This window comes from Pristis pectinata, chromosome 9, assembly GCF_009764475.1.
Source record: "Pristis pectinata isolate sPriPec2 chromosome 9, sPriPec2.1.pri, whole genome shotgun sequence".
NCBI classification, from domain to species: domain Eukaryota; kingdom Metazoa; phylum Chordata; class Chondrichthyes; order Rhinopristiformes; family Pristidae; genus Pristis; species Pristis pectinata.
Window position 1 is genome coordinate 63,719,196 of NC_067413.1, and position 16,227 is coordinate 63,735,422.

General features: G+C 42.6%; 1 protein-coding gene across 2 annotated transcripts in view; it reads left to right on the plus strand.

The window, feature by feature from the left end:
• The window catches only part of lpin2 (lipin 2), an 89,888-nt gene that overhangs the window by 3,141 nt on the left and 70,520 nt on the right, over positions 1-16,227 (plus strand). Inside the window, exon 1 of one of the 2 annotated variants that reach the window (XM_052023365.1) lies at positions 15,326-15,494. The exons of the other annotated variant lie outside the window; for it this stretch is intronic. Coding sequence (XP_051879325.1) covers positions 15,420-15,494 — 75 coding nt within the window. The 5' untranslated portion in view covers positions 15,326-15,419. Of the gene's footprint in view, positions 1-15,325; positions 15,495-16,227 lie in introns of those variants that run through there. 2 annotated transcript variants of the gene reach the window in all.

The window sequence follows — 16,227 nt, forward strand, 5'->3', positions numbered from 1 at the left end:
TCACTATTTTTAAATAAAATTCCAGGCATTGATGTTACCTCTTCTTAGTAATGTTTTTCACATTGTGTATATTTAATAAGTTTCAGAAGTGAATAAAGATTATAAATCTGTTTGATTGTCTTGCAGATAGCAGAATATTAACCTTACAGTCTTGTTGAGGAGATTTAAATGCCTAAAGTAAGGCTATGCAAATATTTTTAGTCTAAAATCAAAGTTGGGTGCAAGTTTTGTACTGACTATAGCTGATCCACCTTCTATCAAGTCAGCTAGCCACTGTGTAAATTGCAGAACAGCCATATCGATTAACTTCAACAATGAAAGCATTACAGGTTATTGCTTAATGTGATATGAGTTATTGAAATCTGTGATTGCATTTTGTACTGTAACTAAGTAATTTGTTTAAGCTATTTTATGGGAGTCCTCCTGTGAGGGGGAATACTACATTGTGTTTTGACACGGCATAAAATATATTGGATATATTTGCACTTGGCTGTTGATATAATATTTAGACAATATGGATGATCTGACCTTTTTTAAAAAGAACATGGGGAATGGAGTGTTGTAGTATAGTGGCATGGGGAGTGGGCATATTGGAGAGAGTGGATAGGCAAATGGGTTCTGCCCTGAGATATGAGCTGCATAGTTAGTAGAGCCACTGCTTCGCGGCAGTAGAGACCCAGGTTCAATCCTGACCTCGGGTACTGTCTTAATGGAGTTTGCACATTCTCCCTGTGATCGCATGAGTTTCTTCTGGGAGCTTGGGTTCCCTGCCTCCTCCCATCTCCCAAAGACATATGGGTTGGTAGGTTAATTGGCCTCTGTAAATTGCCTCTAGTGTGTTGGTGATTGGTTGAATCTGGGGAAATTGATTAAAAATGTGGGGGAAAACAAATGGGATTAATGTAGGATCAATGTTAGTGATTGGTTGATGGTCCGAGCAGGCTGAAGGGCGTGTTTTTGTGCTTTATGATTTTGTGTAATAAAATTATGGATGAACTTTTAAATTTATTTTCTTTCCTTTGCCCTTCAAATTGGCGTTGTTTTTACGAGAATTTGCTACCAAAAGTTAGTTTTTATGTGGTTTAAGAAAACTTCACTTATTGCTGTGTCTATTTCTTGTCATTCTCCCTTTTAAATACAGTGGCAATTAAAAAGATTTTTACAGCTTTGTTACAGAACTACATGAGTCCACTGACTTTCATTACTAAATGTGCATATGTACATTTCATGCTTTTTGTCTGTAAATGGGGTCAGCATAGAAGAGTTGAAGGAATAGGTGCAGTCAAGTATTTTGAGAGGGTTAGTTTTGGAGTTTAACACCAGAACTTAAATCTGAGAAGCTGTGCTGGTATCAGGTCAAGGGGTTGAAACTTTCCAATAAATTGAAGTTTCCCTTAAAGGCATGCTGTTGGATTGAATGCTCTTTCGTGATACAGAGGGACGTAAATCAGCGGAAAAGTTGGGTGGAACATTAAATTACATTTGCTAATACTGACAAGTGTGAGATAGATGACCCAAAATGCACTAATACTTGCTGGACATAATTGCAGGTACCTTTAGAAGTGTTGATTACAAAGGACCTGGGGATGCAAAGTCATTGCTCCCTGAAAATAGCAACACAGGTGGTTAGGATAGTGAAGAAGGTGTTGAGCTTGATTGCCTTCATTGGCAGGGGTATTGAGTATAAGAGTTTGGACATGTTGCAGCTGTATGAGACTTGGAATATTGTGTACAGTTCTGATCCACACACTATGGAAAGGATGTGGTAGTGCTGGAAGAGATTCACCAAGATGCTGTCTGGAATGGAGGGCTTTAGTTACATAGAGATTGGATAAGCAGGGATTGTTCTCACTGGAGCATAGGAGGCTGAGGGGTGACCTTGGAAGTTAATAAAATTATGAGGGGCACAGAAAGGGTAGATAGGGTCTTTTTCCAAGGATAGGGGCATCTAAAACTAGAGGACGGGTTTGTTCTGAGAGGGGAAGTACATAAAGGTGATCTGAGGGGCAAGTTTTTCCACACAGGGTGGTAAGTATATGGTGTGTGGAAGTGGTAGAGCCAGATGTGATCACACACCATTTAAAAAGCATTTGCACAGTTACATGGATAGGAGAGGGATATGAGCCAAATGAAGGAAATTTGGATTAACGTAGATAGGCACCTCAGCTGGTATGGTCAAGTTGGGCCACAGGGCCCGTTTTCGTGCTGTATAACTCTGACTCTGTTTCATTTTGTTTGCAGTGCCCTGTAACAAAGGCTTCAGGATTGTGCAAAGCATTGCTGGAAAAATCTGGCAAATGCCTGCTCTGTGAAGTTTTCTGAACATGGATATAAAGATGAACTTTCAATGTGTTAAGCATTATGGCTAGTTCTGATAAAAGATTATTAAAATGAAATGTTAATTCTTTATCTTCACATGTTCCCTGCCTTTCTGAGTATTTCCAGAACTTTACAGATGCTGGAAGTCAGAAAGGAAACATCATTTATCTTTTGATTTTGGACTATTTTCCTAATTTGGATTAGGAGAAAAATGACAATATTTCTATCTAAATGAGATTACCAATCTTATTTGAACAGTAAGGTATTTTAAACCTATGCCATGCCAGGACCCTTTACAACACTGATATGCTGAACTGTATTCAAGACAGAATTTGACTTGTGTTTCTCCTCCGCGGCCCAAGAATATTGAGTTTGGCTTGATGAAAGGATGCAGAGGGTGACGGTCAGTGTTTTTGTGGTTTGGAAGCCTGTGACCGGTGGTATCCTACAGTGATTGGTCTGGGACTCTTACAGTTTGTTACATACATTAACAATCTGGATGTGACTATAGGAGATAGAATTGGTAAGTTTTCAGATAACATGAAGATTAGTGTTGTGAAATGTGAGGAGGATGAGTTTTTGGCTTCAGGGCTATATTGAGTTATCAGATGGACTGAGCAATGGCAGATGTATATTATGGGGACTAAAAAGGCTAGGGTGTAATGAATGGTAGGACTTTTTAAGTACTAAAGAAAGGATACCTTGGTGTACATGACCTTGCATCATATAGAAGTGCAGGTGGATAAAGTGGTTAAAAAAAGCATGTGGGATACTGCACTTGCCTTCATTAACTGGGGCATAGAATATAAGGGCGGGAAGTTATAGTTCAACCATATAAACAACTATTAGTTAGGCCACACGTAGAGTACTGTGCACAGTTCTGGTTGCTAAGCTATGGGAAAGTTGTGATAGCACAAGATGTGGAGGAGATTTGCTGGGCTGGAGTATCTCTGTCACGAGGAGAGACTGGATGGGCTAGGTTTATTTTCTTTGGAATAGAGCAGGCTGAGGGATGACCTGATCTGAGATGTACAAAATTTGAGGGGTAGAGGTTGGGTAGCTTGTGAGAAACTTCCTACCCCACCTTGAGCAGAGGTGTCTATAAACCAGGGGCATTGGTTTAAGGTATGGAGTGGGAGATTTTAGAGACGATTTGAGGAAGAATATTTTCACCCAGAGGGATTATTGCTGGATGGGTTGGTGGAGGGAGGTGCTCTCAATATTTAACAAGTATTGAGATGAAGCTATGGGCAAAGTATTGGGATTAGAATAAACAAGTACTTGATGACTGTCACAGACATGGTGGATCGAGGGCCTGTTTTTGTGCTGTATGACTCTAACAGCACAGATCACTTTAAATTTGTATTTTTGGTCTGCACAAACTGCAAACATTAATTAACACTTGTAAAATTATGTGGGGCCTTGATAAGGTCATACTTTTTTCTGAAGTAGGGAAGTCTAAAAGTAGAGGGCAACTTCATCACACAGAGGGTGGTGGGTATATGGAATTGGCTGCCAGAGGAAGTGGTAGAGGCAGATACAATTACGGTGTTTAAAAGATATTTGGATATGTACATGGATAGAAAAGGTTTGGAGGGATATGGGCTGAATGTAGGCAAGTGGGACGAGCTCAGGAAGGCGGTTTGGTCAGCAGGGACAAGTTGGGCTGAAGGACCTGTTTCTGTACTGTACAACTCCGACTCTATTTGCTGCATATGCAAGTAATTCATTGTCAAGATTAGTACTGTTTCCAACTCTTACATTGAGTGAAGACAGAATCGTATTTGTCTTTGTAGTTTATCTTGCCAAAATTCACAAGCTGGCACATGAAGAATGGACACTAAGCAGTCTACCAGAATTGGCAAGATGATTTGATATGGGAAATTACAATTAATATTTAATTAAGCATCCATTGGTTAAATCATAATGTTACTGAATCATCTCAGTAGCCCATGTTAAAAGTTCATTACTGCATGATTCTGATTATCTCAACTAATGATTCTACAGTTGGTCTCAAATATTTGCTAATGTGCCCGTCTGATTGCCTATGGGTGGTAAATTTCAGTGTAAGGATTTATTACAGAATGGACTTTGATTTGAGTGAGATTCTTGCCGCTCATAGCTGAATGTTTGAGTCCAAGTTCAGTACGTGAAGAATGGCCATCCAGGACTCCTTAGATTCTGGCAAGCTGGAAATTCCATCAGCTGTGTTGAACACTGACCTGTTCCCCAACTGAGACATTTAAATGGTCATTGAAGTCTTCTTTAATTACTTTTAAGAGACTTTTCAAAAGTGTGCTTATTGCAACGTGGCTGTTTGCTTCCCCTAAGCATTTTTTTGGAAGAAAAATTGTTTGATCATTTAACTATAGAGAAATATTTTGTCCTTTCTAGACAGCATACATTGATAAAATGATTACACTTTGGCTGTGAAGTACTTCGGGTAGCATGGGTTTGTTAAAGGCCCGTGCAGTTAATTTGCAAAATTTTTTAAAAGCAGAATTTAAGAAATGTGCTAGACTGAGGATCATGCAAAGAAAGAGGCATCTTTCAGATGACTGGATTTGCTGTCTGACTAGGTTATTGCCAAAATTTCATTGAAGTTGTTGGTTTTTTTAAAAAAATGTCCTGTGCTCAGAGCAAGTTTGTCTGGAAGATCAGCCTTGCCTTTTGATCACATGCAGTGATAAGCAAAGGATCTTCCTACAGCAAACAAGTCTTGGTGTACTGTTTTAAATTGAGTTTATTGCTATTATCAATACCAGACATAAGAATGTGCATATCTTTATATTGATATCTAAAAATTTGCAGCCAAGTTCTCCGAAAGTAAACTAGATTTAAATGTCCTTTTGCTGTTTGTGAAGGTCTCTGTCAGGTTAAATGACTGATTAATAGGTCAGCTTATTTTAGTTGATTAGTTGTGAGCAGGAATGCGTTTTACTGCAGTGGAAGATCTCAAATTACTTTAAATCGAGGCCTTAAGTTTAAGGGTTTCTGGTAGAATGCACTGCTGTTAAACATAACATAAATCAAACTAGGTGTAACCTTTCCAGAGAAGTGCCATAAATAAAACCTTCATTTTCATTGTTTGAACAGGGCTCATTAATTTTTGAATCAGTTTCATTTACACTGAACGTTAATAGTCAATTGCGCAGCCTGAATGTGAAAGTCACACAATGCAGTGCAGTTAAATGAATCCAAATGAAAAACCAAATGCAATATAGTGGGTTGCTTTCTGTTTCTGTGTGATACTTATTTTCATTTATTTCCCAAGTGCATTGCTTCTGGAATTTAATTGAATTAAGTTTGTGTGTATTAAATCTTGAAGTTGCTTGCTTCTATAGTTGAAAGTATTGTCATCCAACTCTATTAGCAGTGGAAAACCAGCAGATCTCAGGGGTCAGCTTTGAGGATTGTTCATTGTAAGTGAATTGATTGTTTTCCCAGGACTAATTTATACAAACACAAGGCTCCAGCTGATTTGGTCTCTGTAGGTGCTGAATTCTGGTGGAATCCACGTAGATTGAAAACTTTCAACACTGGAAGTTTTGAAGGAGGCTCCGGCTTTGTTGCTAGGAACCACAGAGTATCCAGTGTGCAGTTAATTTATACATGGGGGAGGACAGAATGGATAGATATGTTATCACTCTCTGGAGCTATGATTTCAGATCATTCTTTTGCTGTTGTGGACCACAGTGCTCTAAATATCCTTTTTGGAAGGAATGTTCAAAAGGTTTTCAAAAAGCCCTATAAAGAAATGTGCATTGTTTTGACTAATTTCTATAAAAAGTTGCAAAAGCATTGTCATTTCCTTTTTTATCTTTTTTTTTGTCTTGGCTTCCAGAGAAAACCTCTTTTAATAAGCACAACTGTTTGATCAGAGTTTCTGAATTAGATGGGGTTCACATACGTTAGTAAGATTTTTAAACCTATTTTCAAGAATTGAATTATTGCTATTGTTAGGGAATTTTGAACTCTCTGCAACAATTTTGCAATTTGTCAATGAAAGCATCTGTGTTGAATGGCTGTATTGAGATCTGAACCCCTTTGTAGATTGGCCTCTGTTCTAAATCATGTCATTACATGCCCAGTCTGTGGTGTCAGCTTATTGCATAGCACTAAATGACTGCATTTGCACATAAACTAAAGTGTTTAGGCAGAGGTTTTTTTGATTTAAATACATTACATGGTAAAGAACAGGATCTGCTTTTATAGACATCCATATATCGATTTTGTCCATGTCAGAAAATGCACAAATCTCTTGACTTGTAGCAAGCATACCTCCACAGTATTGCAATGAATGGCATTAAAAGTACAAGATTTATAAGAGAACAATTACTAAAAGTGCAGAGAGAGGAAACTGGCTTTGTTGTTCGTAGGAGCAAACATGTACGTACGTCAGACTTTTGAATTTAGTAATATGGGAACTCAATACGTAGGCAGTGTCCATAAGTCGGGCATTTTTAACCCAAGAATGGCCTGTACCTTTAACAAAATGTAAGCATGTGAGAAATAGAAGCATGAGTATGCCGTCAGGCTCCTCAGTCCTTTTCCACTGTTCATCAAGATCTCTTAACTATATCCCATTTAACAGCACTGTGGTCACGTCCCTTAATTCTCCAAATGCCCAGGAATCAATTGGTCACCATTCTGAATGAATACAATATGAGACTCCACAGCCGTGTGGGGTAGAGAATTACAGAGATTTACCCCTGAGTGAAGAAATTTCTCCCTTTTCAAGTCCTTAAAGGCTAATCCCTTGTTCTCAAACTGTCCTCCTGGTCCTAGATGACTCAGTCAAGGGAAATGACCTCCTTGTCTAGTCTGTCAAACCCTTGAAGAATCTGGTCAGTTTCAAAGCAGTCCTTCTTCACCTCACCTTTGTGAAGTTTTTATAAAAGATAAATGTGAAATATAACATTTCCTGTTATAAATGCCTTTTATTGGTGACCCCTTATCTGCCTTTGCCAGAGTATGTATGTGTGCATGGTATCTTTGAGTTCTTGTGTGAAGGGTGATTTGCACACCCTGGTTAGTAAATTGGTTTCACCTCTGGATAAGATAAAAGTCATCTCTTTCTAGCAGCTATTAGTATTGAAGTGAAACAGTTTACAGATAAAGCAATAATATTCAATTACTTCCCATGTTTCAAGCTCAGCATTCTCAGTAATTCTGCATCCCCAAAAACAGAGGTATGCATAGCACAAGTTGAAACCTTGCTCACTCCTTTTTTTTAAAAAAAAAAGCATTTGTTGTTTTGTTGATCTGTTGTAATTTTCTTTCGTATAATACACACCTGTGTTAAATTTGGCTGCACATAGGTTGAAGAAAAGTCATTCTGCTTGATACCTCATTTCTACCCTTGAATTTTGTATGTTTTGTTGTATTACACACAAAATTGTAATATTGCAAAAACACATGTTAAAATGCAATCCTTAATCACTTAGGATCATGTTACTTCACGTAGCAAACTGGATTTATCCCATGTAATATTACATTCTTTCTGTCAGTGTTTTATCCTCTTCTCTTGACTTGTTTATTCCCTGCCCTTTTCACATATGCATTAAATAACAAATTGTAGCGACTCACCGTCCGAGCAAGCGAACTGGCTCGGCGGTCGGGTCGAGTGTTGTCAGAGCGGCAAGGTCCAAGATGGCGCTGGGCCTTCATCTTCCCTGAGTGACTGGGAGAACCCGCGCGCAGGAAAAGTTTGACGTAGCGCATACGTCATTTCTGTTTTTGGTGGGCGGGAACCATTCCTCTTAAAAGGCCCACGCAAAGTGGGAAAATCGGTTTTGTTCTGCAACTCATCAACTAGTGTCTTTTGCATCGTGGTAGCAGCCGCTATGTTGGTGGTCCAAATGGATTTTGGACCCATACAATGGACGACAATGCAGTGGCACTCAAGCTGCCCACCTTTTGGACGCTTCGGCCCTGCATCTGGTTCGACCAGGCCGAAGCACAATACCAACTTCGGCAGATCACCTCTGACTCCACATGGTACTACCATGTGGTCAGCTCTCTGGACCAGGAGACAGCCGCTCAGGTCGGCGACTTCATCCAGTCTCCTCCAGAGGAAGGCAAGTACCTGGCTTTCAAAGACCTTCTTCTTCGGACCTTCGGCCTCTCCCGTCGCCAGCGTGCCGCCGGCCTGCATTTCGACGGCCTGGGGGACAGATCCCCATTGGCCCTGATGAACGAGATGCTGGCCTTGGCTGAGGGACACAAGCCCTGCCTGATGTTCGAACAGGCCTTCCTCAAATAACTACCTGACAACATTCACCTGTTGGCTGACGCTGATTTCAGCAACCCATGTGAGGTCGCTGTCTGGGCAGATGTCCTGTGGAAGGCCAAACACGAGAGTGGGTCGTCTGTCAGCCAAATCGCCAGACCGCAGGCCCAACGCCTACCTAAACCAGTCCCAGCAACCGAGTGACCACACCCCAGAAACACAGACGATGACACTGGCAACCAGCTGTGTTCCAACCATCAGAGGTGGGGTGCGGAGGCCCATCGATGCCACCCACCCTGTAAGTTTCAGGGAAACGCCAGGGCCAGCCACCACTCATGGCTACGGCGGCTGGCTACCAACACAGCCTCCTATTCGTTTGGGACAAGCAGTCTGGGCGTCGTTTCCTCGTCGATACTGGAGCAGATGTCTGTGTTTTGCCCCCTATGGGCCGCGACACTCGTAGCGGGAAACAGGATCCCACACTCAAAGCCGCAAACGGCACAACGATACGAACTTTCGGTACCCGTACAGTACAGTTCAATTACAATTCAGTGACAGCTGTTTTACCTGGAACTTTACCCTTGCCGCCGTCGCCCAGACACTTCTGGGAGCCGATTTCCTTCGGGCCCACAGCCTGTTAGTCGACCTGCGAGGGAAGCAGCTAGTGCACTCCAGAACTTTCCAAACCTGCTCCCTGGAAGAAGCAAGCCTACCAGCCCCGTGCCTGGACTCCATTTCCCTGTCTGGCAACGAGTTCACCAAGCTCCTAGCAGAGTTCCCATCGGTTTTGACACCTCAGTTTACAAATTCGATGCCCAAACACGGTGCAGCATCACATCATTACCACAGGGCCACCCCTTCATGCCTGAGCACGACGACTACCTCCAGACAAGCTCCACCTGGCAAAGGAAGAGTTCTGCTGCATGGAGGAGCTGGTGATCGTTCGCAGGTCAGACAGCCCCTGGGCTTCCCCCTGCACGTGGTCCCTAAAGCCACTGGTGGGTGGAGGCCCTGCGGCAACTACCACAGGCTGAATGACGCCACCACCCCGGACCGCTACCCCGTCCCTCACATCCAGGACTTTGCGGCAAACTACACGGGGCCCACATCTTCTCCAAGGTGTACCTCATCCGGGGATACCACCAAATCCCGGTCCACCCTGATGACGTCCCCAAAACTGCGCTCATCACTCCATTCAGCTTCTTCGAATTCCCTCGAATGCCATTTGGCCTTAAGAACGCCGCGCAGACCTTCCAGTGGCTGATGGATGCGGTAGGCCAAGACCTGGACTTCGTGTTCATTTATTTAGATGACATACTGACCACCAAGAACACTTTTCCCACCTCCACCAACTGTACTCCCGTCTCAGTGATTTTGGCCTCACTATCAACCCGGCCAAGTGCCAATTCGGACTCAACTCTATCGATTTCCTCGGCCACAGAATCACCAGCGAAGGAGCAACACCCCTACCTGCCAAGGTAGACGCTATTCGCCATTTTGCCCGTCCCAACACAGTCAAAGGCCTGCAAAAAATCCTGAGGATGGTCAACTTTTACCATTGGTTCATCCCTGCAGCAGCCCGTATCATACGTCCTTTGTTCTCGCTGATGTCTGGCAAGGACATCGCCTGGAACGACAAGGCTGCAGCTACCTTCGTTAAGGCCAAGGGTGCCCTGGCAGATGCTGTGATGCTGGTACTCCCTAGGACAGACGTCCCAACCGCCCTCAGGGTGGACGCATCCAACACCGCGGTCGGTGGAGTACTGGAACAACTAATCGAAGGCTGTTGGCAACCCTTGGCGTTTTTCAGCAGGCACCTTAGACCACCCGAACTGAAATACAGCACTTTTGATCGGGAACTTCTAGTGCTGTATCTGGTGGTCCAGCATTTCCAGTACTTTTTAGAAGGCAGGCCTTTCACCGCTTTCACTGACCATAAGCCTTTGTCTTTCACCTTCTCCAAGGTCTCTGATCCCTGGTCGGCTCATCAGCAGCGACATTTGTCCTACATTTCCGAATTCACAACTGATATCCAACATGTCTCCGGAAAGGGCAATGTTGTTGCTGACGAGCTTTCCAGACCGACCATCCACAGCCTGTCCCTGGGTGTAGACTACGCGGCCCTGGCTGACGCACAGCAAGCTGACGACGAGCTGCCTAGCTACAGAACTGCAGTCTCGGGCCTGCAGCTCCAAGATTTGTTAGTCGGTCCAGGTCAGCAGACCCTCCTTTGCAATGTCGCAACAGGTCAGCCCCACCCTATAGTTCCTGCAGCCTGGTGGAAATGTGTTTTCAACTCGGTACATGGGTCGGCGCACCCGTCCATCAGATCAACTGTCCGACTGGTCGCCAGCAAGTTCATCTGGCACGGCCTGCGCAAACAGGTCAGTGAGTGGGCCAGGACTTGTCCGCACTGCCAGACATCAAGAATCCAACGACACACCAAGGTCCCACCACAGCAGTTCGAGCCTACCCGTAGAAGGTTTGACCACATCCAATTCGACCTCGTTGGTCCCCTGCCAGTTTCAAGAGGAGCCTGGTACCTCCTTACCATCGTGGACCAGTTCACGAGGTGGCCAGAGGCAGTCCATCTATCCGACATCACGACTGATTTCTGCACCCGGGCGCTGCTCACAACTTGGATCTCACGTTTTGATGTTCCGGCCCACATCACTTCAGATGGGCACCCAGTTTACCTCCAGCCTATGGTCTGCATTAGCGAACATGCTAGGGAAGCGGCTGCACACCACCACGGCCTAGCACCCTCAATCAAACTGGTTGGTAAAACGTTTCCACCGCCATCTGAAATCAGCCCTGATGGCCTGCCTGAAAGGTCCTAACTGGATTGACAAACTGCCTTGGGTCCTGCTCGGCATACGCACTGCCCCCAAGGAAGATCTTCACGCTTTGTCAGCTGAATTCGTGTACGGTACGCCCCTGGTCGTCCCAGGGGAGTTCATAACCGCCCTTCGGGGGCAAGAGGAACAACCTGCGGCAGTCCTGGAAAGACTGCGCAAGAGGCTTGGCACCGCTTCCTGGCATGGTCAAGCCCCATCCTGTGAGCCCAAGGAACTATGAGACTGTAAGTTCGTTTTCGTTCGCAGGGGCACACCCCGGGCACCGTTGCAACGACCATACGAGGGGCCGTTCCAGGTCATCAGGAATAATGGGTCCACCTTTATTTTGGACATTGGGGGCAAGGAAGAAGTCTTCATGACAGACTGCCTCAAACCAGCCCATTTAGATCTACAACAACCGGTCGAGGTCCCAACACCACAACATAGGCCGACCTAAACAACGGCTAGCACAGCCCGCGAACCTTGGAGACCATATTGCCGGTTCTGGGGGGGTGGGTGGTTGTGTAGCGACTCACTGTCCGAGCAGGTGAACCAGCTCGGCGGTCAGGTTGCGCGTCGTTGGAGCGGCGAGGCCCAAGGTGATGCTGGGCCTTCGTCTTCCCCGAGCGACGGGGAGAACCTGCGCACAGGAAAAGTTTGTAGCGCATACGTCATTTCCGTTTTCGGTGGGCAGGAACCGTTCCTCTTAAGGCCCACACAAGGCGGGAAAATAAATCAGTTTTGTTCTGCAACTCATCGACTAGTGTCTTACTTTCGCATCGCGGTAGCAGCCGCTACAAAATGACAAAAGAGAAATAAACTGATCCTAGCCACTTTTTTTTGGAGAGGAATCTGCATTGGGATGATGGATTGGAGCTTGGGGGAACTATTGCGAAGGCAACATGATCCTGAGCCAGTGCTTTGGAATTTTAAGCTTTGGTTCAGTTCTTGGCCATAGGCTTAAATTCATGATATTTGGAAGAAGCAGGAAAAGGTTTGTTTGCATGTTTACCAAGCGGCAGTAAAAGAAATGAGTAAAATTAGTTTTTTTACCTATTTCTTTAAATCTTTGACATGTAGTAAGACCTATTATTTGTGTTCAAACAGAATATCTTGTGCAGAGACTGCCTCCGATTTTGCAGTTGGCTGCAATGGATGGGATGGTAGTGAGCAAACTGGCAAAACCACACAATTGGATGCTAAAACTGTCAATTGCATGGTGTTGGATCCTGCTGAATTTTGCTAACATTTTAATTGGAACTGGTGTTGTTCGGCCATTGAAACTGAAGTTCTGGACTTGTTGACTGACTTGAACACTAGATCTTCCAATTTTCTCCACTGCATTCTGTGGAATACTGTGCCAAGTTAAACAACACAGAATCAATCCAACATCTGATTAATTTCAATGGGATTCTAAGATGAAGGTACAAATCTCACACCAAACTGCTAAGAGAGACATGATATTCGGACTCTGTCATGGAAAGAGATTACCAAGCAGTTGGATGTAAGTATTCAGCGATGTACGCAAAGCATCTTTCAAAATGTGCATCATCCTCATCGACTCATAGAGATCTCTGACCCATGACCACTCAAAGTGGTGAAGGAGCATTCTTGATGGTATTGAGAACCTTGTCCATTCATTGGATGTACACAGGAGTCCAGTGGGAACAAAAGGTGCACACTACCTCTTGAAGCATCCACCCACTTGCTTCATCAAACAACACCTGTGGATAAGTTTCTGCTTCCCACATTGTTTCATTGGTCAACTCAAAACATGAGTAGAAGCAAATCATCCAACAGCCAAAGGGGACAAGTTAATGGTTAAAGCTACTTATTTAACTATTATGCTTTACTTTTATGTTATAAACTTTTCTGAAAAATCTAGTTGAACATTTTAGTTTTAAAATAACTGATATTCAGACATTTTAAAATAATGAAATTGGTGACTGCTTTTACGGTTAGCAAATTTTCTGTCCCTTGCTTTACTGGTTGTCAGGTATTTTGGGGCTGAGTGCTCCATCTTGTGCTATATAAGACTTGATCACCATCCACACAGTGCTACTTGACTCCAGTCTTTGGAGTGCTAGCAAGGTGGACTCCTCAGATCCAGTCCAAGTGCAACCAGAGATGGACCACAGATAGTGATTCTGAACAGAAGGGCTATGTCAGCACAGTCAAGCCCCCAATGTTTCTGTCAATATTCGAGCTGCTCATTAACAACTCAAACTTCTAAAATAATTTACAAATTTTAAAACATAAGCTCTAAAACAATCACAATCTAAATGAGCAAATGCATTGCACAAAGTCCTATGTAGAAATCTGTTAATATATGCAGAAAACTTTCCTTAAATACAAAATAATGTGATAACACTTTAACCTAGTCAACAGTCCAATAGCCCCATCCAACAGTTCCTACCGTGGCTCCTTGGATGTAGTTGACAAGGTCTTCACAGCTCTTGGCAATGTGCTTAAGCAAAAGTAATACAAGATACGGATGTCTAGGTACATGTCTCTATTATAGTGCAATTCTCATGATTGGTGATGATGAATATGAAAACAATTTTAGCAAAGAACCTTGACTCATTGGATGAATTTTATAACCATTCATTATAATTGCGAGACAAGTAAGTGTATAAAGCTGTACCATGCAAGTGAACTTCATTCATCTTGCAATTAGACGACAATGGGGAAAAAATGACCATTGATACTAACAGTGCAAGTATTTTGTGGAAAACTCATTTTGACTTGATCTGCCTTTGGAAAAGATAAGTTTGCAAAGACACCTTTATCTTTGTCCTTTGTGGCTATTCCGTCTCCATTGAAGTATGGTGGAACAGCCACTGCACCAGGTCCAACCTGACACAGAATGTTTATGTAGCCACCATTAAGTGTTGGGGAATTACAAATTCCCACTTGCAGACTCCATTTGGAAGAACATCTATTGACTGCAAATTTGGAATATGTTCATGCAGAAATCCCTAATTTTCTTTTAAAATTAAGATTTCAGTTCTTAATGAAAATGAGTAGAGGTTTCAGATTTCGTGCACTTCCCTGAAGCTTCTAGGCCAGAATTTTTACAATTGAAGTTGTGGATTTTTTTTCTTGTGGAAATTTTGAGATATGGTCACTTGGCAATAGGAACTTTTCCCTTCTGATTATAGGATGTGAACATGTATCACAGCCAGCAAATTGAACAATTGTTCAACAGAAGTCATCCTATGGATGGCAGAGTAAAGTGTGTTCAAAAATGTGTTCAAAAATGACTTGCCCATTGAATAGTGGGTTCTGTTAATGCCCCACTCATTTATATTCACTTGACCAAATATCAACTCCAGTAGTATAGCACTCCTTCACTAACATGTCAGTTTGGAATATGCACCCAAATTTCACAGCAGTGTTGGAGTCCTCAAATTTCCGAGCACTGACATAAGTTAATATGAATGGACAGGCTGAACTAAACAATCAATGCATTTAGTCTTGGCAGATATTTTTTTCAACTCTCAAGTGGTTAAGGTGTATGATGATAGAGAAATCTTAATTGCTCAATTTAAAAATGTTTGGATTGCCAGTTCCCATTTTTTAAAAACTTTTTTTTTGAAAAGGTGCTCTTTAAATTGCATTTTGTTGCAATAATGCATTTTAGAAGTGTGATTGGTAGGACTAGTCAAACAATCAACAACTTTTTCTGAGTACTTTTTAAGATTCATATTTCATTAACAAGCTTATGTAAATTTCAGAAATTTTCCTCAGAAAAATGTTCTTTAAAAGTGTGTTTGACTTATCAGTTCAAACAGTAAACAGCCTTTGACCATGTACTTTTATCTTTGTGCAGAGGTTGGAACGGATTCGTGTTTTCTATTGGTTAGGGACTTGTTTTTGTTTTTCATTAGAGGTATTTTGTAACAGCTCATTTGCTAAACTTGGAATTCCGTGCATGTTGACTACATCTTCCTGTAAGCGCACACTATTGGGAAAACTGCTACAATGGACTGGAGTTTGTAAAAGATTTTGGATGAGCAAAACTCTTTAAAATGTACTTGTACAAAGAGGACTTTGATTCCTTGGGTGAAAGTGAAGATAACACTTTTCGAAAATCTTGGCTCTGGGTAAGTGAGAATTATAACTGAGGCAAAATCCCTTAACTGGGTGGGAGCTGAGAATTGTCTGTGCCTATTTTCATAGCTCTTGTTAATATAATTGTTTGGTTTAAATTGACCTCCAGAGCTTTAAGGATTCAGAGGGGATGATTAACACAGTACAGGCCATCTCTGCATAACAGGTTCTGTTATTACAGAAATCCATAAGTTGATTGTTGTCTGTACATCAGAAAATACACAATCATTCTATGATAACCATACCTCCCAAAGTTTTACAATGAATGGCATTAAAAGCACACAAAACTGATCATAGAGAACAATTAATAAAAGTGGAAAGAGAGAGGGAACTAGTTCTACCTTTTGTATGAACCTACGTATGCATGTCAGACTTTTAATTATTATTGTGGGAACTCAATATGTAGGGGTGTTCATAACCTGGGGACACCCTCCACGTTAACAAAGCCTGAAATTTTTAATGAATGTATAGCATCTATGTGATACTGTAATATAAGCCACCAACATTTCCATGGAAAGTAAGCGCAATCAGCTTTCACTCCTGAGTGGAATAACATTAAGACTGGTCTCTCTCTCTCTCTCTCTCTCTCACCTCTCTCTCTCTCTCTCTCTCTCACCTCTCTCTCTCTCTCTCTCTCACCTCTCTCTCTCTCTCTCTCTCTCACCTCTCTCACCTCTCTCTCTCTCTCTCTCACCTCTCTCTCTCTCTCTCTCTCACCTCTCTCTC